The 24,226-nt window shown below is 35.3% G+C and overlaps 4 protein-coding genes across 5 annotated transcripts in view; 3 read left to right on the top strand and 1 right to left on the bottom strand.

Moving 5' to 3' along the window:
* Positions 1 to 24,226, bottom strand: part of LOC149558863 (putative phosphoribosylformylglycinamidine synthase, chloroplastic/mitochondrial) — a 300,036-nt gene that overhangs the window by 244,867 nt on the left and 30,943 nt on the right. For both annotated transcript variants that reach the window (XR_016365078.1, XM_089832878.1), the window contains exon 6: positions 18,126 to 18,325. Coding sequence is in view for 1 of the 2 variants with exons in the window: in XM_089832878.1 (XP_089689004.1) it covers positions 18,126 to 18,325 (200 nt within the window). In the remaining variant the exon portion in view is untranslated. The remainder of the gene's footprint in view (positions 1 to 18,125; positions 18,326 to 24,226) is intronic.
* LOC149558865 (uncharacterized) lies at positions 8,181 to 9,123 on the top strand. The gene is made up of 2 exons (XM_089832876.1): positions 8,181 to 8,273; positions 8,465 to 9,123. The coding sequence occupies exon 2, from the start codon at positions 8,497 to 8,499 to the stop codon at positions 9,121 to 9,123; it is 627 nt and encodes a 208-aa protein (XP_089689002.1). The 5' UTR covers positions 8,181 to 8,273; positions 8,465 to 8,496.
* Positions 9,090 to 10,397, top strand: LOC149558866 (uncharacterized). Its single transcript, XM_089832877.1, has 3 exons — positions 9,090 to 9,491; positions 9,607 to 9,759; positions 9,908 to 10,397. Exons 1-3 carry the CDS (start codon positions 9,278 to 9,280, stop codon positions 10,153 to 10,155), a joined length of 615 nt encoding a protein of 204 aa, XP_089689003.1. The 5' UTR covers positions 9,090 to 9,277; the 3' UTR covers positions 10,156 to 10,397.
* LOC149558867 (uncharacterized) lies at positions 10,450 to 11,679 on the top strand. The gene is made up of 2 exons (XM_089832875.1): positions 10,450 to 10,851; positions 10,986 to 11,679. The coding sequence occupies exons 1-2, from the start codon at positions 10,500 to 10,502 to the stop codon at positions 11,564 to 11,566; spliced, it is 933 nt and encodes a 310-aa protein (XP_089689001.1). The 5' UTR covers positions 10,450 to 10,499; the 3' UTR covers positions 11,567 to 11,679.

Below are 24,226 nucleotides of genomic sequence, written 5' to 3' on the forward strand. Positions count from 1 at the left end.
AATTTAATAATAAAAAATTTAAAATAATAATATTAAAATATAAATAAATAAATTATAACAACAAGAGAATAAATAAATATAAATGGTCCCTCATTATAGATGGTTCAAGAAATGGAAGGAGAACTGGATTAATTGATCTTATGTAGAGAGACATATATGATTACAAAGCAGATCATATAAGAGGTACCATGGGATGTACAAATAAATTTAAAAAAGCATTGATTAATATTATCAAATGGCGGAATGAGATCAACTAATAGTGATACAAAGTATCAATTATGATCAAAAGAGTAGAATCGACATATACAGAGACTTTCAAGGATGACAATTAGATTAAACAATCAACAAGAACAACAGATGCAATAAAGTAATTAATAAAGCCAAATGTAGGCCACATACTATCAACATCAATATGGAGATAGTAAGGATAGAATCACCTATAGGCATCGAAGATAGAAGGTGAAATACGTAATGGAATAGTAGTGAAAAGTAATTAATAAAAGATATGAAGAGGTAGAGTAATATTGATGGGTATTCATAGAATCCAAACTTAGGTGACTCCCAAGTGGTGATATTGATGGTAGTTCATAGAACCCTTGGGCCAAGTGATGGAATTGACGGGTGTTCATGAAACCCTTGGGCCTGATTGTGGAGGTGGTTTCTAGTGCCCTATGATAGAAATTCCCCATCCTACACTAGGGTTAGGAAAGAAGTAAGGTATAGGCTTAAATATAACAATTATGCATTGTATTATGAACAAATTAACTATTTCTTAATTTAATAAATGCATAATGATGTTTGACGATGCATGTTAAATAGGCAATCCCTAATAGGGGACATTACAATTGGCATCAAAGCATAATCCTACCATCCCATGGCATAAACTGCTTAACTGCTATATCACTAGGATCAACAAGCTAAGATCAATCATTTGTCAAAAAACTCAAAATCACAAACTTAAGACAATTTACCAACATCACAAAAAAAAATAGCTCATAAACTTAGGTTTATACTAAAATGTAGAAATCACTTGTACAAAAATTGCAAACAGTTTTTAAAAAATCGAATATTTCTACACCACTTTCATGATTTCTTAAATGATGTCAACAATGACTTTACTACAAAACAACAAAGGATAGAAGTTTTTGAGTGAATGCTTTTTTCACAATCTTATTGCCTAGCATTGCATCCATAAAATAGGTGTATGCTTCCTAAGATGTGAATTTATGCTTCATCTACTTTGTTGGCTTTACACTTACATCTATTAGTGGCTATATGTTTCATGATTCGAATGTATTTGTATGTATTAATTACATCTAAATGCACGCTTTGCACCCTATGTGTATTCATTGTGTAACTTATGATGCTTATGTGTACTCATATGTATGATTTATGTCATACATGTTTGACTCATGCCTTGCAATATGATTCTCAGAATTTATGTTTGTGCTTCGCACTTTAAAATCTATGTTTTAAGTCTTGCATGAAAATTTGTATTTCGTGTGAATTCATGTGATCAATTTTCACTTTATTGTCATGTCCCCTATTTTGCCCCTTAGGATTTAATAATAAGAACAAAATAAGAAGTCAATTTAATAAATTATTAAATGCAGTGTTAATATAATAAAGTAAAAGGACATGATAGGAATAAATATAATATGATATATTATTATATTATTATATTGTATTACTATATTATATTATATTATATTAATAAAATAAGAGCATTAATATAATATATAAAATATGATATATTATATTATATATTATATTAATAAAATATGAGGATATTAGGAATACATGATATATTAATATAGTATATAATAATATGATATATTACTATATTATTATATTATATTATATTATTATATTAATAAAATATTAAATAAATAAATATCAAACTAAGAGGTATTATTAATATTAGTCCTTAAAAGATATTTGAATATATTAATCAATTAAATTATTAATCAAATATTTAACAAAACCATACTATCAAAACACGCATCCATTCATAGTACCTATCATGTATTAAAGGGAAATAATATACTGGACGGGGCATGGATGAGGATAGCAGAGAAAATCATCGAACAATCATGGAGAACACAAAATACAACTAGCGTCCAAAACCATAAAATCAAACTTTAATTGGTCATCACCAAGTATTGGACGACTACTATACAAAGGGCAAATAAATGCTAAACAGCATCACACTAGCAAAATAGCACCACTTGAATAAGCTACAAGGGGTCATAGTTACCCAGACGGATTACCTCCTTGACATATGAGTAGCATAGAGATATAGGAAGGCTCTCCCGACAGAGTAACAAGTCACAGGGAGGACATACTGACATTCGACACCTATACTCGCAATTCAACTAGAAGCACCAGAAGTGAAGCATCAGACGTCCAATCATTGTTGAGCAGCTAAGGCATTCTCTAAACCTTATTGTTTTTCTAACGCGTGCCATATGAAGGACTAAAATACAAAACCAACCAATTTATGAATTAGAAAAAACAAACAAAAAAAAACAAGATTGTTTTAAATACAGCCAGACCCGAGGTTAGATACAAACAAATAATTATTGAACCCAACTGCCAATAAGCATCAAATCAAGAGTTAGAAAGAATCAAATACAAAATACCAACAGTTGGGTTTATTACTGATCTTAAATCGGAGGTCATCCATTTCAAATAAAATATAATAGTTCCAATATTTAGTGTACAAGTGGTTGGACATTATATATAATCAGATCCATTCTTATGCTTATAAAACACTCAATTACATAATATCATTTTCCTCTTGAATTATAGGCCCTTATAGCCAAGTTCTAAAGAAATCAGTCCCAAAACTCTTAGAGAAGATATAGGGGACATTACAATGGTATCAAAGCATCGATCTTGCCATCCTATGAGTGAAGGCTTATGGAAACTTACGAGAGAAGGACAAATAAAACTACAATAAACGACTTAGCAAATGAAGTGAGAACATATATGGAGCAAACCAACCAGACCAACCAAACTATATTGAATCAAATGGATAAGTCAAATCAAGCCCTCCTGCAAGCATTACAGAACATGGGGAACTCCATTAATAACCTAAGGAACAGCTCTTCCCACGGGAAAGATATGAGTTCAAATGAACCAGATATTAACAAATTGTCATCATCTAGAATTCTGGGACCTCCCTTCTTGCCTAGAGAAGAAACTCAAAAGGAAAGAGGAGGGAATAAACCAACCTATCAATAGCACAGTGGAGAAAGCAAGAGCCTATGCAAACCTTGAACCCGAAATTAGGGAACTCATAACATTTGCAAAGTTTTGTGAGGGTCAAAAACACGAAGTTCCTAAAAGAACAAGAAGATATATTAATAAAGATCTGAAACACAAGGTAAACAAAGTGATATTGCCCAACTTCGATGGGTCAAGAAAAATGACAGCCCATGCTTGGCTCCAAAAATTAAACACATATTTTACTCTTAGCCCAATGACAAAGGAAGACGCACTCCAATTTGCTATACTCCACTTAGAAGGTACGGCACATGAATGGTGGCACAATAGGCTTCTCTCCTTAGGACATCAAAACATAAACTCATATCAGGAATTCTCCCAAAAATTGATCAAACGGTTCAACCAAGTAGAACCTGAATGGTACTTCAATGAACTAACCCATTTAAAGCAATACAGAACGATGGAAGAATTCTCTAATGAGTTCCAAAAACTTGCAGTTATGGTCTCAGATTTATCCCAAAAGAGGCTTACATACTTATTTGTTGAAGGACTAAAGGATTCTATCAAAAATATAGTTAACCCATTAGAACTGCAATGGTGGAAGAAGCCATTTAGAAGGCTAGAAAAGTGGAATCAAATTCATCAAAAGAAAGATCTAAGAATTTCTCGACAAAGACAAAGCATAGAAATGAAGACTCACGCAAAGACCAAAGAGAGAAAGAATGTTATTTCTAAAAAGCAAAATGGAGCAGAGGACACCAATGCCTGAGTAAGGAAGCCCAAAAGCAAAAAGAGGATACATTGAAGAAAGGCATATGTTTCAGATGCAGAGGCCCTTGGGAACTTGGAAATAAATGTGACAAGAAGAGCTAAGTTGCCGATTCAGGTTCAGGGACGGGTTCGGGTTCGGGGTTCGAGTTCGTGGGTTTGGGCAAAAAAAAATTTCCCCATTTGGGTTTGTGGGTGGGTTCGTGAGTATATATATATATATATATATAGAAGAGAAACATGCATAGTTGCAAAACAAAGTCATCAATATGAACAATTGTTGCTTGATCATTGATCAGTGCCAAATGCCAAAGGGTTTCAAGTCCCTTCAAAACCTGTTTTTACTTGAATCTAAAAACATTAAATACTCGCTCATTAATCTATCTTCATGATTGTAAAGAAAATGATACATTGAATTACTAAATTGCAAAACAAAGACTAGCTCATCAAATAATAAAGTTTGAAACATGATGATAGATGACAAATGTTTAGTAGTTTATCAATAATCATAGTATCAAATGCCCTTCAAGGGTCAAATGGATCATCATAAAATGAGGGATCAATGGCTTCATCCCCAACTGCAACTATAGCTAGATTTTCATCATTGGAACGCAAATTGGTTCCACTAGTCCCATATGCTGCTATATCATCGTCCTCCTCCTTGACATAAGGGATTAGATGAGTGAAATGTTTTTTATTAAGTTCCTTTGAGAGTTACATAAGAAAACAATTAAAAAAACACACTCTTTAAAGTTGTTTTAGCCCCAAGTTCGCTGTGGGTTCGTCTGGGTTCGCTCCAGCAAGGACCCGGACAAATCCACAGTCAAAACTAAGGACCTTGCCCGAACCCGCAGTGAACCCAAGGACGAATCCGGACCCATGCGGACCCAGACCCGAATCCAGGCAGTAGGGGACGAATCTGGCAACATAGAAGAAGAGTCAACTCCATAAAATAGAAGCAATGCATGAAACAAATAATGAAGAGGCTTCAGAACAAGACTATGAACGGTGACCAAGAGAGGATATGGTAATAGAGAATCGTTGAAGCTTCGAGGAAGTTCAACTTTGGTCATACTCTCATCTGGAAATGTAAATATCAAACAATACATATATGTACATATTTTTATAATTATTAAATAGAACTTTAATATTTAATATAAAGGAAAGAGTGGCAATTAAGGGAGAACTGCTAATGATACCCTATTGTTAGCACCTTCGTAAGAGGGCAATTAAGGGAGAATAGCTAGGGCACCCTAATGCAGCGGTATGTAGGGAGAACTTTGGTAAGGACACCCTATTGCTCTGCAATTAAGGGAGAACCGCTAGAGCACCCTATTGCAGGAATAGTTGAGGGCACCCTATCATAGTGATAGTAAAGGGAGAATCACTAGCAGGGCACTCTACTGCATTGTGATTATGCGAGAACTGCTAAGGCACCCCACTACAAAGAAAATATTTTAGAGATCTTGGGATGAGATAAAGTCTCACCTAAGTATTATAGATTGGATAATCCTAATGGGATATCCCCAATAACCGAGGACAAGATAAAGTCTCTCCTAAGGATTAAATAGAGGCCTGGGGCAAGACAAAGTCTCTCCCAGGGTACATTTGTCAGGAGTCATCACAGAGCTCTAGTACATCAAGATAAGTTCTCTCTTTAAATCGATCTTAGTAATTTAAATTGAATCTTGCAATCTTTCAATTTATATTTATAACAATTTAATCGCAAAGTGGAAATTGTTTTTGCAGGACTATAGTGAGGTGCATCAACCAAACCATAAGTAGAAAAGATTGAATTGCTTGAGGACAAGCAATTTGAGGAAGGGTGGACTATCATGTCCCCTATTTTGCCCCTTAGGATTTAATAATAAGAACAAAATAAGGAGTCAATTTAATAAATTATTAAATGCAATGTTAATATAATAAAATAAGAGGACATGATAGGAATAAATATAATATGATATATTATTATATTGTATTACTATATTATATTATATTATATTAATAAAATAAGAGCATTAATATAATATATAAAATATGATATATTATTATATTATATATTATATTAATAAAATAAGAGGATATTAGGAATAAATAATATATTAATATAATATATAATAATATGATATATTACTATATTATTATATTAATAAAATATTAAATAAATAAATATCAAACTAAGAGGTGTTATTAATATTAGTCCTTAAAGATATTTGAATATATTAATCAATTAAATTATTAATCAAATGTTTAACAAAACCATACTATCAAAAGACACATCCATTCATAATACCTATCATGTATTAAAGAAGGGAAATAATATACTAGATGGGGCATGGATGAGGATAGCAGAGAAAATCATCAAACAATCACGGAGAACACAAAATACAACTAGCATCCAAAACCATAAAATCAAACTTTAATCGGTCATCACCAAGTATTGGACGACTACTATACAAAGGGCAAATAAATGCTAAACAACATCACACTGGCAAAATAGCACCAATTGAATAAGCCGCAGGGGGTCATAGTTACCCAGACGGATTACCTCCTTGACGTATGAGTAGCATAAAGATATAGGAAGGCTCTCTCGACAGAGTAATAGGTCACAGGGAGGACATACTGACATTCGACACCTATACTCACAGTTCAACTAGAAGCATCAGACATCCAATCATTGCTGAGCAGCTAAGGCATTTTCTAAACCTTATTGTTTTGCTAACGTGTGCCATATGAAGGACTAAAATACAAAACGAATCAATTTATGAATTAGAACAAACAAACAAACAAAAAACAAGATTGTTTTAAATATAGCTAGACCGGAGGTTAGATACAAGCAAATAATTATTGAACCCGACTGCCAATAAGCATCAAATCAAGAGTTAGAAAGAATCAAATACAAACTACCAACAATTGGGTTTATTACTGATCTTAAATAGGAGGTCATCCATTTCAAATAAAATATAATAGTTCCAATATTTAGTGTACAAGTGGCTGGACATTATATATAGTCAGATCCATTCTTATGCTTATAAAACACTCAATTACATAATATCATTTTCCTCTTGAATTATAGTCCCTTATAACTAAGTTCTGAAGAAATCAGTCCCAAAACTCTTAGAGAAGATACAGGGGACATTACACTTATGCATATTTACGTGTATAATATATGTGGTATGAGCATGTTCCTTGCCCTAAGAGTATACTTCGTGTTTTCCTTCATATATCATATGTATGCTTAATGTGAATACACATGTATTTATGCGTATTCAGTAAATGCATATGTATACTTCATGCTCTATGTGCTACGTGTATTCACATTTGTGCTTCATGCCTTAAGTGTATTAATGTGTATCCTTCATACATCTTGACCTTAAGTAAATCCATGTGTAAACAAGTGTATCTATACTTCCTAACTTCAGTTAATTGATGTGTATGATCCTTAATTTATATGCTACGTGTATTGGTGTGTATGCCTCATGACTTGAGTGAATTTGTGCCTTATGGACTAGGTGTATCCATGTATTTCATTTGTGACTTGAGTGAATTTATGTGTATGCTCTTCATGACTTAAGAGAACTCATGCTCCATGTATTTTGTATTCACATGTAAGCTCAATGACTTAGGTAAACTATATGTGCTTATTTATGTGTATGTCCATGCCTTGAGTATTTATGTGTCCACCTAATACATGTATTGTGTATGATTCATAAGCATTCACGTGTACAATTCATGCCTTATGTGTAATTAGATGTGCAATTCATGCCTGGAGTGCATTCGTTTGTATGATTGAGCCATAGCTGTATTCATATCATAGTTCCAAAAATCGCCATGAAATCGCCGAAATCGCGATAAGATTCATGGCTCCCGATTTTTTTGGAATCGGAAATCGTTGGTGGCGATTTTTTCGTGTGAATCGCCTGAATCGCCAAAATCGGCGATTCATGGCAAAAATCGCCAAAATCGCCATCCTGAATCTCCAGAAATCGGCCGCAGAAGCAAGGATAGAAAGTTCAATTTTTTAAAAAAAACACATGTTTTATTTGCTTTCTAAGTTGACTTTCCTCTTTGTTATAACCCTAAAGAGCCTTCTATTTGCTTAGTATGAGTAGAAGAGAGGAAGAGTGAGAGAGAAGAAGAGAAAAGAGAATCCATAGGTTTCCAACCGGCAAGAAGAAAGAGCACCAAAGAGATCAGAAGTCCATTTGGGGAGGCCATAAATTGCATTGGGAGCATTAAGGAGTCAATATCAACACTCCTCAACTCATTTGCAAGAGGTAAGTGTTGGTTTTTTTTTTGCATGTTAGTGTAGTATGCATTTTTTGTTAAATTTTTTTAGTGTTCATTTGCAAATCTTGAATGTTTTTTATTTTTAGTTTTACTAAATTGCAAACTAGGGTTTGTTGTTTTGTAGTTTTTGTTTATTAGTTGCAAACTTTGATTTTTTACATGAATTTTTTTATTGCAGCAGCCCTTTGCTTTCATTTTCCAATTTCCACAATGGGTAAAAAAGATGAATGCTGGAAATATAATGAAGAGTTTCCTGGGAGAACCAAATATCAAACAAAATGTATATTTTGCAAAGAAAAAATAAATTCAGGAGGTATCTATAGATTGAAATACCACATTGCTGGCATACCTGGCCATGATGTCACAGTTTGCACTCAACAAACCGCTGAGGCAAAACGCTCTTGTTTAGTGGCATTAGAAAAAATTGAACAAGACAAGTTGACTAAGAAAATGCAACTTGAAGGGTTAAGAGGTATTGGCTCCCGTGCTCCCACATCCGCAACCGCATCTACATCTGCAAGTGCATCTGCATCAGCTTCCGCATCCGTAGGTTGTGTTGGGGAGGGTTCTTCTAGGCCTCCTTTTCATCCTAGTGCTAGTGCTCATGTGAGTGTTAGTGGTAGTCGGTCTCATACTGAGACAGAGTCCAACACCAACCTATTGCGGCCTAGAGTGCGGAAAAGCAGAATGGATAGTTACTTTGTGCCCCGCACTACTCCTGGCTCCCAACCCACGCTTGAGGGCATGGGTTTGAACAAGGAGATTCATGATGCTACCAGAAAAGAGATTTGCAAATTCTGGTACTTTTGCAACATTCCATTTATTGCAGCCAGGTAATTGATTCTTTTTTCTTTGTTATCTTCAAAGTTAAAGTTAAAAGTAAAAGTAAAACTTTAATTATATCTACTTGTTTTATGATTTTAGTTTTTGACATCTAAATTTCTAATCAATATCATTATCTATTTGTGACAGGACTCCTTATTGGCAGAACATGATAGATGCAGTTGCCATTTGTGGTCCGGGGTTTAAAGCCCCAACTGAGGCTGAGTTGAGTGGATACCTCCTGGAGGAAATGGTTGAGGATATGAGGCATGAGCTTGAGGACAACCGAAAGGAGTGGATCGAAAAGGGTTGCACCATCATGACTGATGGTTGGACAGATAGGAGGGGAAGAACACTCCTCAATTTTCTTGTATCCTGTGGAGGTGATTGATCATTCTACTTTCCTACATACATAATTTTGAATCGTGATTGACTATTTCAAATTTTGATTTGTTGATTGCTAATAGTAATTATAATTCGCTGTTTTGTTACTTGTAGGATATACCATGTTCCTCAAATCCATTGATGCTTCTGCTCATGTAAAAAACGCCACATACTTATGTGAGGTTATTGAGGAAGTTATAGCAGAGGTGGGGGAACAACATGTGGTGCAAGTGGTGACGGATAATGCAGCAAGTTATGTTGCTGCAGGTAAACTTTTAACTTTTTAAGTTTTGAAAATAAATTTATTTGAATTTTGAACTTTTTCTAATTCTAACTTAGAATTTCTAAGTTTCCTAAGTTCTAAGTTCTAACATGTTTGAAATTTGAATTTCTAATTATCTTAAAATTGTTGTAGGCAAACTTTTGATGAAGAGGCACCCCACCATATTTTGGTCCCCTTGTGCAGCACACTGCCTTGACCTCATGTTGGAGGAAATTGACAAACTTGAGTGGGTCAAGTCATGTGTGGAAAGGGCAAAAAACATATGTAAGTTTATTTATAATCATTCATTTGTCCTTAGCACAATGAGGAAGTACACAGGAGACAAAGAGTTAGCTCGTCCAGGGATCACGAGGTTTGCCTCGAATTTCATCACCTTGTAGTCCTTGTTGACATCAAGGGATGATTTGAGGAGCATGTTTGTTGGGCGGGAGTGGATTTCATCTTCCTATGCTACGACCACTGCAGGGATAGATGTGGTGGATTGCATATTTGATGATGATGGTTTTTGGAAACCTGCTAGAGAAATACTTAAGGTAATTTTATTGCAATTTAACATTTAATATTTTACAGTTTACTATGCTAATTGTTTAATGATTTAGTTTTACCTTATATTATTGAATTATTCTATGTTTAAGTTTTGACTCAAATTTTTGTTTTACTTTATATGTAAGCCACTGAGCCTCTTGTATCTCTCCTACGAACTGCTGATGGGGAGAAGCCCTCTATGGGCTACATATATGAGGGCATGGATAGGGCCAAGGAGGCCATTAGAGCTCAGTATGCAGGAGTGCAGGAGAAGTATGCCCCTATTTGGGACATCATTGATAGGAGATGGCAGAATCAGCTCCACAGACCCATCCATGCAGCAGCTTACTTTTTGAATTCGGCATTTCGTTTCCGTCCTGACTTCAAGGCGGATGAGGAGGTTCTCACCAGATTATATACAGTGATCCAGAGGTTGAGTACTGATGAGGATAGCAGTGCTGCAATTATTGAGCTTGATAAGTTCAATAATAAAGAAGGGCCACTTTTCTCTAGCAGGGTAGCCATAGATGCTCGGGAAACAATACAGCCAGGTAAAAATTAAATAATATATTCAATGTTCATGAATCTAGATTCTAAACTTAAAGTTGATTATGTAATTTTAGAGTTAACTTGTAATTTGTAATTTGTAAATGAGACTAATTATTTTTATTTTCCCTTATTTCAGATAGATGGTGGCAAATGTTTGGGGCCACAACCCCAAAACTTCAAAAAATTGCCATTTGTATTCTGAGTCAGCCAAGCAGCGCTTCTGGATGTGAGCGCAGTTGGTCCATGTTCGAGCACATCCACTCGAAGAGGAGAAACAGGTTGACAGTGCAGAGGTTGAATGATCTTGTCTTCGTTCATTACAACCTCCGTCTTAGGATCAGACAGATTTTGGGCACTGACTCCTCTCCGATCATTCTGGAGGAGATTGATCCAGAATCAGAGTGGCTCACAGAGGTTGTAGATCCAGTCTTCACTGAGGAAGACCGTGCGTGGATTGACCAGGTGGATATAGAGGCTGAGGCAGCTAGAGCACGTTCTTCAGGCATTGGTAGACGCACACGTGCATGCACAGACACAGGCCCTAGCGACATTCGTGAGCCCATCTTATATGCGGGAGATATGGCTCGACAGTCCTCTAGGACCTACATTAGACGCCTTGCTACTAGGCAGACTGGATACTCAGAGGCTGAGGCTGAGGCTGTAGCCGAGCTTGAGGATGATGTTGAGGATGATGATGACTATGAGCCTGAGGCTTGAGCTGGAGCCTTGTTTTTATATTTTGTTTACAGATATTGATACTGAATCATTGATAGACATATGTTTCAAAGTTTCAAACTTTCATGGATCTTCATCTTAGATTCTTACATAAATTTATGTTTTGATGTCTTATGGATCATCTTACATACATTCTATGATTTAAATCATTATGATCATTTGATTTCTATTTACTTCAGCTAGCCTACAATTTACATTTTAGAATCTTAGATAACATAGTTACGTATGTCATGGATTTTATGTTTCATGTTTATGTATGTTAAGTTTTAACTTCTATTTGATGATGTTATAGTGTGCTTAAGTTATATTCAATAAAGGGTGCATGAAATAAGTTTTAAATTGTTAAAATCTTTAAATTTAAAGGGTTTTTTCAAATTTGCCGATTCATCGCCGATTCATTGCCGATTCACGATTCGATTCGGCCTTGCCGATTCCGATCCGATTCCGATTCACGTTTCTTTGATTCATATGCTTCTCAACTTAGATATTACAGTGCGTACTCCATGCTCTACGTGTATGGGTGTGTATGATTCATGACTGGTGCATTCAGGTGAATATAGCATGCTTTTTGCATTCGGTTCATGACTAATGTGTTTTCAGCATGGTTACTTCAAAAGTATACATGCCTTCTTAATGTATAGGCTTCATACCATGACATTTTATAAGTACTTATAAGTGTTTCAAGAGCTATATTCTTACATTCAAAACGGGGAGGTGCATGTTTAACTTCTATGCACAGACATGAACAATATGACATTAATAAAACTGGAATATGGATTGCTAAACGTAACCATGATGGATAATAGCAGGGAAGAATGTGACAGGTATTCAGAACACCATAGAGTGACAAGTAATAACTCCATTTGTATATACATTTGTCTGTAGAAAGTGAAGGAAAATTGTCTTGAAAATTACAAACCTAGCAAATTTTCACTACGTTGGCTGTCAGAGTTGCGCAATAGAACTGACCTACATCGAGAGACTTGCACTAAAAAATTGGCATTACTTGAGGACAAGCAATTTTAGGAAGAGCAGACTGATATCCCTTTCTGATATAGGATTTAATTATGAACAATAATAAATCTAAAAAACCATTGATTAATACTAGTCAATTACAGTTGAGAGAGATAAATCATCAACTAATAGTGATATAGAGTATCGATTATGATCCCAAAGGGTAGAATCGACATATATAGAGACAACGGTGACATATAGTTTAACTGATCAACAAAAACAACAGATGCAATTAATCATAGTTCCAAGAATCATGGCAATTCATGCGATTCACGCGATTCAGCAATTCGATTCAAGCCAAACGATTTTTTTGTGAATCGGTGAATCAAATCAGCGATAAAGGGTTTATGAAATAAATTGCTCGCTAAATTTCAAGGTTTTTTTTTAATTTGCCGATTCGTGGGCAATTCGATTCCGATTCATGGCCGATTCACGATTCAATTCGGCCTTGCCGATTCTGATTCTTGTTACTGTGGAATTAATAACAGCAAAACATAGGCCACATATTCTCAATGTCAATATCAAGATAGTAAGGATAGCAACTGCTATAGCCATCTTAGATACTAAAAAATATGGATTAAAGTGGAGAGAAGAAACAAAACATTCCAATAAGGCAGCAATTTATATTAGAAGCTGAGATTAGGTATAACACAGCACTCTCCTATAACTGAAAAACAACATTCCAACAATAATCAATGAGCAATAAACAAACATCAGCAGTCATCAATAATCTGTAATTGTTATAGTAAAGGCAGTGACCAGCAGAAATAATAATTAACACAAAGTAATCTTAGAATGTTAGCAACAACCCATGAAAAGGTGTGAACACAAATAAGAAATAAATGATTAAATGAGAATATAAGAAACGTGTCCCTTCTCAAAGCATGCCATCCCTCCAAGAAATAATAAGATATGAAGGAGGGCTTTGTAATGTCCCTGATTTAGGGCCAAGAGTAGAAGCATTTTGGGAATAAAGGAAAATAAATTGCATAATATGTGAAATTTGAGAAAGAATATTGCAATATTTTCTGGAATGTAATGGTATTAATATTTTGTTTCTATAATAATCCCAGAAGGGGACAGTTTCCCTTAAGCATGGGAACCATTAAGGATACTATCCTGTTTCCGGAAATGTAGTATCTACATCAGACAAATGCTCATAGTCTAGACATTTGTACTTCATTTTTTCATTCTCTAGCTCAAACTTCTACCCTTGAAATCTGGAGAAATTTTGAAAGAATCCCGCCTAGGATACTCATTTTTAGCTATGAGAATTTTCAGAGAATTGCTCGATACAATTGATAGAGACCACAACAAGATCAACTGGAATGTCTTTGAAACAGATTGGTAAAAAAATCCTGCTCTGGTTGCCAACAACTTCTCTACTTCAATTCTGCTCTTTTGTGCTCTCAAAACCACAGTATTCGCTAGCAAATGGTTTTGAAATTACCAAATTTCATTGTTTTCCACTTAAAATACCTATTATTCCACCTACCTCAGCTCTAAAATAAATCAATGCAGGCCTTTTTGAAAAGAGCTTTGAGGCTCAGCCAAGTTCTCAAAACCTTGTTGGAGTCCATCAGAGATTTGGAAACGTCCATCAATCTCCGCTTCGTCTTTTTATTTCCTTTTCTATTTGATTTTCTCTTCCTTCACTTTTGTGAACCTTCAGTGCATTTAAGGTTGTTAGTTATATGTTGATCTCTGATAAGGTTAGTAAAACTCTGTCAACTTCCAAAAGAGTTGTCACAACTCACACAGACTTCATCAATCCAAGGAAAAGCTAACCTTTGCATTTGCTTCAACTGAGTCACTGAAATTCTTGGTTCATAGTTGGAGCCCAACAAGATTGTGAGAACCTTGTCAACAATGTCCCCTGTTGTTTAGCATCTCTATCAAATAAATGATAAACTGCCAAGCCTTCTTTACTTAAAGTCCCCAAAGGCAAACGCGAGAATTTAATAAGGGGTTAAATTATTTTAGTTCCTAATTTTTAGTCATGAGGCATGGGGACCGACTTTCTTATTGCATCAACTTGACATGTTGCTTCCTCAACAAGTCATGCTTGTGAATTTTAGTAACTTGCCAGCAGTTGGTCTTTGTCAGGGGCTGGGGATTTTATTCAGATAAATCACATGAGAATAGAAGGTCTCTGCTAAGTTAAGATGTTTTTTTATTTTTCTCTGCAACTCGTATATCTGGTACTGGATGAAACCCGTGTAACAGGAGCCTCTCTGTATGCAAACCCAGTTCTAACAAATTCATTGAACTCATCCCTATAGCATACTCCGGTAACAGAACAGCAAGACGTGATTGGCAAGTTATTCTAGAGATATTAACTTCTGGTTTATGCCAGTATTTCATCTATCAACCCATCAATGGAGGATTCTTCAGTATTCCATAGCAAGGGACACCTACAGGCACCTTATACAAACAAGACGGACTACCAAAAAGGAGGAATTTTCGGGCTTGAATTCTGAACTTTTATTAGTATCAATAATCAGAAATGAATTCATGGATACATTCCAATATGAAATTGCTTATCAGAGAGATACCCCATGACTTATATTCATGCTTGTATTCATCTGTTCATATGTTAGCATTTGTGAATCAGATAATTACTGTAAACCCCAATCTTATTTAGATAAATAGACAAATGTTTGCATAAGTTAGTAAAGTTCAGTGAAAGGATATTTCATTGTCGACTCCTAACAATGATTTTGAAGCCAAATAAATGGTTTGCCTTGCGAAGAAACTTAGGTTTGGAAGCCTTTTCCTTTAAAGAGAAACTTTTTGGAAATCTGCCAAGTTGTGAAAACCTCCACTATGTCAAACACTCTGAAAAACAAGTAACATTTGAAAGCCTTTTGACACTTGACAAAGAAAAGACTTAGTCGGATCCAAGGCAGGTTGTGAAACACAGTCAAGACCTAACATTGGTGACAAAACCAACTTTGAAGACTTTAACCTTTGAGACATTTGAAGAACTTGTCAAAGACAAGGCTTTGTCGGGGCAAAGACAAGTTGTGAGAACCCTGTCGAGACCCGATTGTGGTTTTGAAACCAAGTCAAAAGTTTGATTTAAGACAAAATGACTAAGTATGAAAGGTTTAAAGGGACTCATAAGAAATAGTAAGAACAAGGGAGGACCTTCAAGACCATTCAAACTAGTGTAACCTGGGTGCACGCAGCTGGGTCAAAATGCGTTGCACACCCGAGTACCCCCACCGGCCGAAAAAACGTCGCCGCACCTTGGCTGTACCAGTCGAGCACCCAGGTGGGACGCGAGACTCGGGTGCATCACGGGTGTGGGGGTGCGCGCAGGGTGCTCACCGGGTGTGGCCAGCTGACTGGCCCAAAAAGTTATAATAAAAATACTTTTTGCATTTATTTTTTAATTTGTTTTTTAAGCAAGCTAACCCTTGGGATGATTAGGACTTCGGTATAGGGGATGATTAGAGAGCACTTGGGATGATTTGTTGATTGTACTCACTTTGATAATATGATACATTATTTCATTTCACTATTTCATGCTACTCGGCTCAGTGTCATCATGAGCATCTTTATGATATATGATATTCATATTTGAACAATGAATTTTGAATCTTGCATCTTGACCTAAGTTAATTTTTAAATAGTCATTGGTAATGGTTATGAAGTTTCAAGTTTCAAGTTTGAACTTATGGTTTGTGAATCGCATTTCAATTTTCTCTATTCAACTATATTTGGTATGTTATATAATATATTGAAGTATCATTTCATAATTAGCATTTTCAGTCATATATATATATATATATATATATATATATACACTATGCAACCCCCTCCCCCCCTAGCCCCCCCTCCACACCCATGCCGTCCCCAAATTGAGGCCCCTTTTTTTCCCGCACCCCTACACCGGTGTAACACTGGTTTGAACTTAGACTTGGCCATTAAATGTACTTAAATGAAGATTTGAAAATAGGTTGCCAAAAACAAAGGTAGCAAATCTAATCATCAATAGCTTGTTGCCCTCCTATGAGTCTTTTGTGGAACCACTAAACCTATCAGCCAAATGCCAAGCTTTGAACTTTGATAAGGTTACTCATACTTAATGCAAAATGGACAACAACAATAGCAGATATATAGCTTTCTATTGAGACTTCAAAAAGCGTGCTTCTTGCAAAGTGCATTATAGGTACAACCCACATTATTCTCATTATTCATCTTCACAATAGAGAGAAAAATTATAGTACTTCTATAGACATGAATTTGAGCATGTGAGGAATGATTTCAAGAAACAACACTATGATCTATTCCACAAGAAGCAAAAAAATAAAGCTAAGGAAGACTATCTTCAAAAGTTTGCATTGATGGTTCCTTCAAATAATTTAAACACAATGGTTGATTCTTTGATTTAGAGGCATCGAAGTACTTCACTAATAGAAAGAACAGGTATGTCAATTTTAATGTTGCTGATAAGTGCAAGGATTTTCTTTAACTTGGTGACAGCAAGTCACATATAGTTAATAGGATAATTGATGTAAGAATTGCACTCAATAATGGCATGAAGTCTTTAGCACAAAATGTTAGGTATTTTCCAGCATTGAACAAAAAATTATTCTTTATTAGTCAAATGATAAAATAGCTAATGTATTGGATCAATTTCATGTGACAAAGTGCATTGTTTTTTATGTCAAATAGGATAAAGTAATTGCTTGAGGCATTAGACCAAGCAGTATATACTATATACAAATTACTAACCTATTATGCATTTAGCGCCAGAAGAGTTGCAGTCCAATTATTAAACCCAGGAGGTCAAGAAAAAAGCCAATAGTGTAGCACCATTGTCAACTCTACCTTCTATTTGATGTGTTGTTCCAACACATCAACTTTTGCAGTATACACTTGTGTATCAGCAATATGAAACTGAAGGCCTCTCCATTTCACTGAGGTTCAGCCCATACAAATTTCATCTCTGATTGAGACCTCGTCTCCATAGCATTCATGTACTATGCATAGAAGGCCTCAGTGTTACTTTAAAAGAGATCCCAGTGATAATTGTGCCGAGCTAGAAGCATCACCTTAAAGATAGGAAAACAAATTGATGACATTGTAGCAGGGCATGTCAGGTATATTCTTTATTGAGCTCATATGATGTGTCTGACTAATGTTGCTTATGTAGATATTCCTTCGCTTTTCAACACATCTCAAAGGGCATGTTGTAATTCAATGACTAGACCCCGGATCCTTCTAGTTTAGGCATTAATAGATTACAATATAAAAATATATAATAAAGTGAATTCATACTTCAATGCACTAGAATGTGGGTCATTAAATAAGGTCGTAGTAGTTGGCATTATTGCAGCTCTCAGTGAGCCTGCTGTCTTCTCTTTTGTTACGGTACCTGTAATACTACATTTTTCTAATTCTAGCCCATTTCTTCATCTGATTTCTTTACATTTACTAGCAAATATATATTGACCAGAATGATGCAAAATCTACTAGTACCTTTCAACGAAAAGAAAACAAAAAAATTATTACTCACCATAGCTACAAAATCATCAAGTTGGCTCTGTTGCAACACACTGGAATCTGAACTCAGAAATAGCAGGTACCGTCTTGACCTTTCTATGCGAGTGACTTCAGTTAATTTACAGGCCTTGCATATAGACACGGCATTTGCTGACCATGCTGTCATGAAGGAGAGCCGAGGTCCCACTTCAACTAAAATAGAAGATTCAGTCCCTGTAGATTTCATGTTACCCACACACAATGAAAATAGCATAAGCATACTAAATGTGACATTCAATTCATGAGCTCTGTTTTCTCTATAAGCTAGTTGCATATTCTATTTGCCATACTTTTGTGCAAGTTGTATTTAAAGATAAAAAGTACATGGTTTAATAAAAGGAAATGTGAGACAATGTGTGGGGCACTTAGGTAAATCTGTATTTTCCATTCTGTGTTACGATCACATCATAACATAACATCCCATAACAACACACAGCCAAAGGTAAATACAATGTATAAATAGAGTGTTTAAGTGCCAAACTTTGGCACTCGTCATCTAACCACTGACCACTTGACAAAAGGAAAGAAAGTCCAAATACTTGATTAAAACGGCTAAAAGTAATAGGCCTTACTGCATCAAAATTGCTTGTGGGTTTTCTTGCTTGGGAACCATACAGACTATTGGCACATTTTGGTTCTAGATAGCATACCTCATTTATCCTCACTAGGAAGTGGGAGTATGATCAAGAACTAGTTGGTAGAGGGGTTATGGAAGGTAATCCTTGAGAAGGATTAGGAAGCAAGGTCTGATTTGATTCGTGAGTTTGTAACTCCATCAAGAAGAGTTGGATTGTCCTAGACCTTGAGGAAGGTAGTGGACATGTCCTAAGTGCAGCCTTGGGAAGGCAACTAACAAGAAGACCATTGGATGGTCATTAAGACCTTGACAACCATGATTAGTGTTCATTTGGGTAATCAACAATCTCTCTACATCAACCTTGCAAGCAAAGAGGAACATAACATAGGCAAATTACCATGCATCACCTGATGAGCCAACGAAGAACACACCACCCAAGAATAATGAATTAGATCCCCAAGCATACGAAACATAAAGTCATGTGACCTTACAAAGATGATCAATGATAGGTCCTCATTAAAAAACCAAGTTCGTATAAATAGGACCGTAAACAAACACTCAAACTAGAACAAGAAAACAAAAAATAAAACAAATTATATTTCGATGATGCAAGATTGACAACAACCCAAGGATGCTCCTGCATCACTAGCTTACTGTTCATCCGAGACGATTGCAATTTTCGACCCTACTAGCAGAGCTCATTGTTGAGTCGCCCAAACCTCTTCTCTTCTTTGTTTTTGGAATCTTGATGGATCGCCTGCCCCGTTTCCAGTTTTCTTTGGATGCCCCTGGTCACCTCCTCCCGACTCAGCAAGAGTTGAATGAGCACCTCAGATTTCATATATATAGGCAGTACATTATCAAGACTTGGAGGAATTCTCCTGAGGGGCTCCACCCAAGGATGGCCTTCTATGTTGAGCACTACATGGAGATCCAGGACAGGCTTATTGTGCACCTGTAGTACCTTACCGTCGTTGAACTCATGCCATTTGCATCTCTTTGGGATCTTTTAGAGTGGACTTCCACCAATTGCGTGTTTAGACTGATCACCAGCTTGATCATGCGGACAGGATTCGTCACCTTTGCCCCCTGGGGGAGGCTAAATCTGAGACTCATTTTGCATTTCCCTATCCTATACTATGAGATCAGAGGAAGGTTCTACTGCTTGTTCAAAGAGTGCAAGTCTCTCTCTTCATTCTTTGAGTACATTGATCAGCATTGTCTTGTCCTCTATTTGGAGGAGGTCATGCAGCTCTGTGATCAAACTATGCAGCTTTTGTTCTTGAAGACACAACCTTCAAAGTGGCTCATCACTTCTAGGTCATCGACTTGTAGTATGAAGCGGCCTCTCGATCTTTTGTCTAATCACACCAGATCCATGAGACCTCACAATTGTCATACTCAGTAGCGGCACCCTCCCTTTGGTGGCTCCATAGCATAGTTCAAGGAGTGGCATCGCCCCGGACAGTATCCTTCAGTTCTAGATTACTTCTCGCCTATGAGAAGTATTTTGTTGTTGTCCTCTCTAAGTTAATTCTTTGCTTTCTTGTTGGTTCTTTTTATAGACACCATTTGGAGCTCCTATTGTTGAGTGTGCCCTTGTGCATTTTTAGTCCCTTAGACGCTTGGTGGTCTCTCGCTGGATATTAATATATTTATCTTATTTATTTTTAATTATTATTTTATTGATAATAGATTATATCATATCTTATTATTGATATAATAATAATATTTATTATTATTTCTTATTTGTATATTTTAATCTTAATTTTAATATATGATTTTATTATTATTATTTAATGAATAATATTCTATTTTTTAATTATTATTAAAATTCTATCTCAAAATGAAGACATGACAGTCCGCCCTTCCTCAAATTACTTATCATCAAACAATTAGATAATTTATTCTAATGATTCAAAAGATGTACACCTTATAGGCCAAATTCTTAGGTGTTTATTGTGGCTATGACTGAACTAACCTCTTCCAATCTCCATTGGCTTTCTACATTATTCTTTCATATATCCTCTTTTACCTTGTAGGATGGCAAAACATACTCTCATACCAATGTAATGTCCCTACTAGAGATAGTTTGGGCCAAGTAATACTTACAAAAGGAATGTTATTACTAAACAATAACAAACTTGATTATTCCAGGTGCAAATGTTATCCCAATTCTAACCCCAAAACTTAAAAACGTCTCTAGATCGGGCTTCCTAACCCTTAGTCATTTCATTGTCTTCTATGGACTGGACCACCTAAGGTTTTTTCTTGGAAGGGACATCCCCTATCGAAGGCTTGTTACACATGCATGTGTTGACTCATTAGAATACTCTAACATATGGAGATTATATCAATATCATTCATGTCAGTCGAATGGAGATTAATCTTACACACCGACATTATAGAGATTATATTAATCTCAATCGTGTCAACAAATGGGGATTATGCCCACCTCCAACACTGACACTATTATATCTGTTGTCTTGCATTTTGTCACTACAAAATGTTGGTAATAGCACGAAACTTTTTCAAACTAGTTTTGCATTTCTCTAAGCTTGAATTTGATATTCATTTGCTTAATGTTGATTGATCGATCCATTTCAATTCATATATCAAATTGTTTTACTGAAGGCCTTCGTCAAGTCTTTTCGTTTTGCTTTTTATCGAGCCTTTGTTTGATTTTTGAAGCCTTCATCATCTGTTCTTTACTTTTGGGTTTGCGTTTGTTGGCTTTTAGTCTTTTGGTTTTGCCCATGTCATGTCTTTCATTTTACCTTTCGATTCGGTCAAACCTAGAGGTCAATCGGAGTTGTCAATCAAGAGATATGTCCGTTTTAGTGCCTCAAAAGTGGACATTTTGGGTGCAATAGCACAAATTTAAAATATGATGTTATATTTTCAACTTGACTTTCATTTTTTGAAAAATATAACTTATATTCACTTTTTGTTATGTTTTTTAGTTACCTTATCTTTAAATTTTTAACTTAAAGTGACTATAGTGCACTTTATGTTATAATTTTAAGTTGAGTTACTTTTTAATTTTTCACTTAAAGTAACTATATAACTATATAGTTCTACTTTAAATTTTTGGTTTTTAAATCAAAAGTTTATTTAAATGTTACTTTTTAAATGATGTTTATATGTTATATTTCAAAATATGATAAATAAATATTGTTTATGACCCATTTTATAACATTTTTATAATTTTAAGTGAATTAAATGACTTAAAGTCTTCATAAGTGGACATTTTATATGCAATAACATGTAAAATCCATCAAAAGTGGATATTTTACATGTCACTACATATAAAGTTTACTTTGGTGGATCTTTTTGATGTAATTTTACATCAAAAGTTCATCATAAGTGGACCTTTTTGATGCTATTGCATCAAAAATGAAGTTTTCATGCTTAGACATCTAAAAGGTGAGTTGCATTTTAAAACATGCTTCCTCCCCCAAAAGGTCTGTTTTTGCCTATGAGCCCATATTGAAACATGTAATGGCATCCAAAAAATGTGATTTTGGAGATATGCATGTTTTAAAATATGTAAGTGACCCAAAAAGGTCTGATTTTGATCAAAAGACGTGTTTTAATATATGCATTGACACTCCAAAAGTCTGTTTTCTAAGAACTTCATGCTTTTGCCCTCCAAGAACCCGATTTTGATCATAACTTGATATTTTTTCAATGGATTTGCATGAGATTTCTTCTATTGGAGGCGTTTTTGGTTGGCAATGATTTCTCTTGCTTTTAAAGTGAATTTGTTAAGCTCAAAAACATTTTTGAAAGCTTCATGATCGGGCACGTTTTTGGAGAAATCAGCAAATAAATCCATTTTTAATGCATGTTTTAGCTCCCAAGCAAATCGTTTTGGCATATTTTATAGGTTGGATTGCATTGTGATTCAGTTTTTGGTGTTTAATGATCAAAATGTTTTAATCTATCATCATGGAGAAAAATGTTTTTACCAAAAACGTCCCACAAGCATGAGCATCCAAAAACGTTGGATTATGGAGCATGAATAGGGCACGTTTTGACATCATTTAACAAGAATTCCTTGTTTTCTGCCCTCTCGCATTCGAATTGGTTAGATTGAAAAAAGTTTAGGTGTTTTTGAAGAATTTTTCAAACATTGGAGCATCTTTTCCCTTCATTTTTGGCACATGTAAGTGGACTCTTTCTTTCTTGCTTTTAATTCATGCTTATCTTGTTGATTTTATGAATGTAATTGCTTGATGGTTGCCACTTGTTAAAATCTTTGCCATGGAAAGTGCATTTTTTCTTTTAAAAATGAAGTTTTTGTTCATTTTCATGTTTTTTGTTCTTCCCCAAGTTCCAATTTCGAATTTGAGCGTTGAAGTGCATTACATCTTAGCATGTTTGAGTCACTTTCCAAATGTACATTTTCCTTTGTGTTTTGTGCTTTGTGCTTGCTTGTCACTTTTCTCCACTTCGAGAAATTGCAAGTTCTTTCCCAAGAACTTGTTTTTGCTTCATTTCATGCAAAAGCATCAACACATTCCACTTTCCGTTTCATGACATCTCACCTCTCATCTGACTAATGCGATTACATGTTTTCCATCTCATTCGCCATCCGCATATGCATGTGATCTCATTTTCCATTTCCACTTTCACTCATCTCACTTTTCGCATTCATTCACACGACACAATTACACAAAATGCCTTGTGTAATTACATCCAAAAGGTCTGACTTTGATTAAAAGTCACTTTTTGAAAAGTCAAAACGATGTCATTTTCATCTCCCATGTGCTTTGACTTCCCCTTTTCACCAAAAGTGACTATAAAACTCATTATCTCTCTTCCATTTTCCATTTCCATCCCTCCTTATGCATTTGTGTCTCCGTGAGCAAATACATATTTTCGCTTCTTTCCATACTTTCCATCTCATCTTTCATTCGCACGTATATGTGAAGTGCGTCCTTCACCCGCATTCGCATCTCATCACCTTTCACCTCCCGTTACATGTTGCATTTACATGTATTTATTTTTCATGCAATAATGCTTTGAAAATGCTAAGACACTTTTGAAATCAGTAATCTTCATTTGCATGCATTCTCATGTGTTTCACCATCACGCATTCTCATTTCATTATCATTCCATCTTCCATATTTTCACTTTCATACCATTTCATTCCGCTTTCCATTCATTTCACTTCACACTCCATTGCATATGCATATGCTTTCTCTTTAAAGTCACTTTGTCGGATTTGTGAAATCTTCAATCCATCTTCACTACTGATCCAGAACTCACTTGTGTGGAGAATCCTTCTGATGATGTATTTGTGTTTTGGAATTTTTGTGTTGCAGCACAAGCACAAGAGATGTCCTCGCCATCAAAATCCAAAGGAAAAATGAAATATCAATATTGATAAAGAATTAGCTCATGCAACTCCTTCATCTGTCATATCTATTTTGGATAACATGATGGACACAAAGATTGGTCATGAAGACGAGGCTGATTTTCTACAAAGAGTT

The sequence above is a fragment of the Cupressus sempervirens genome, chromosome 5, assembly GCF_028749045.1.
Source record: "Cupressus sempervirens isolate cs-2001-9-10 chromosome 5, ASM2874904v1, whole genome shotgun sequence".
NCBI lineage: Eukaryota > Viridiplantae > Streptophyta > Pinopsida > Cupressales > Cupressaceae > Cupressus > Cupressus sempervirens.

Coding starts and splice junctions, on each gene's coding strand:
- LOC149558867 (XM_089832875.1), top strand. CDS start 10,500: ATGGGCTACATATATGAGGGCATGGATAGGGCCAAGGAGGCCATTAGA. Junction 10,852..10,985: donor TCGGGAAACAATACAGCCAG/GTAAAAATTAAA, acceptor CCCTTATTTCAG/ATAGATGGTGGCAAATGTTT.
- LOC149558865 (XM_089832876.1), top strand. CDS start 8,497: ATGGGTAAAAAAGATGAATGCTGGAAATATAATGAAGAGTTTCCTGGG.
- LOC149558866 (XM_089832877.1), top strand. CDS start 9,278: ATGATAGATGCAGTTGCCATTTGTGGTCCGGGGTTTAAAGCCCCAACT. Junction 9,492..9,606: donor TTTTCTTGTATCCTGTGGAG/GTGATTGATCAT, acceptor TGTTACTTGTAG/GATATACCATGTTCCTCAAA. Junction 9,760..9,907: donor AGCAAGTTATGTTGCTGCAG/GTAAACTTTTAA, acceptor AAATTGTTGTAG/GCAAACTTTTGATGAAGAGG.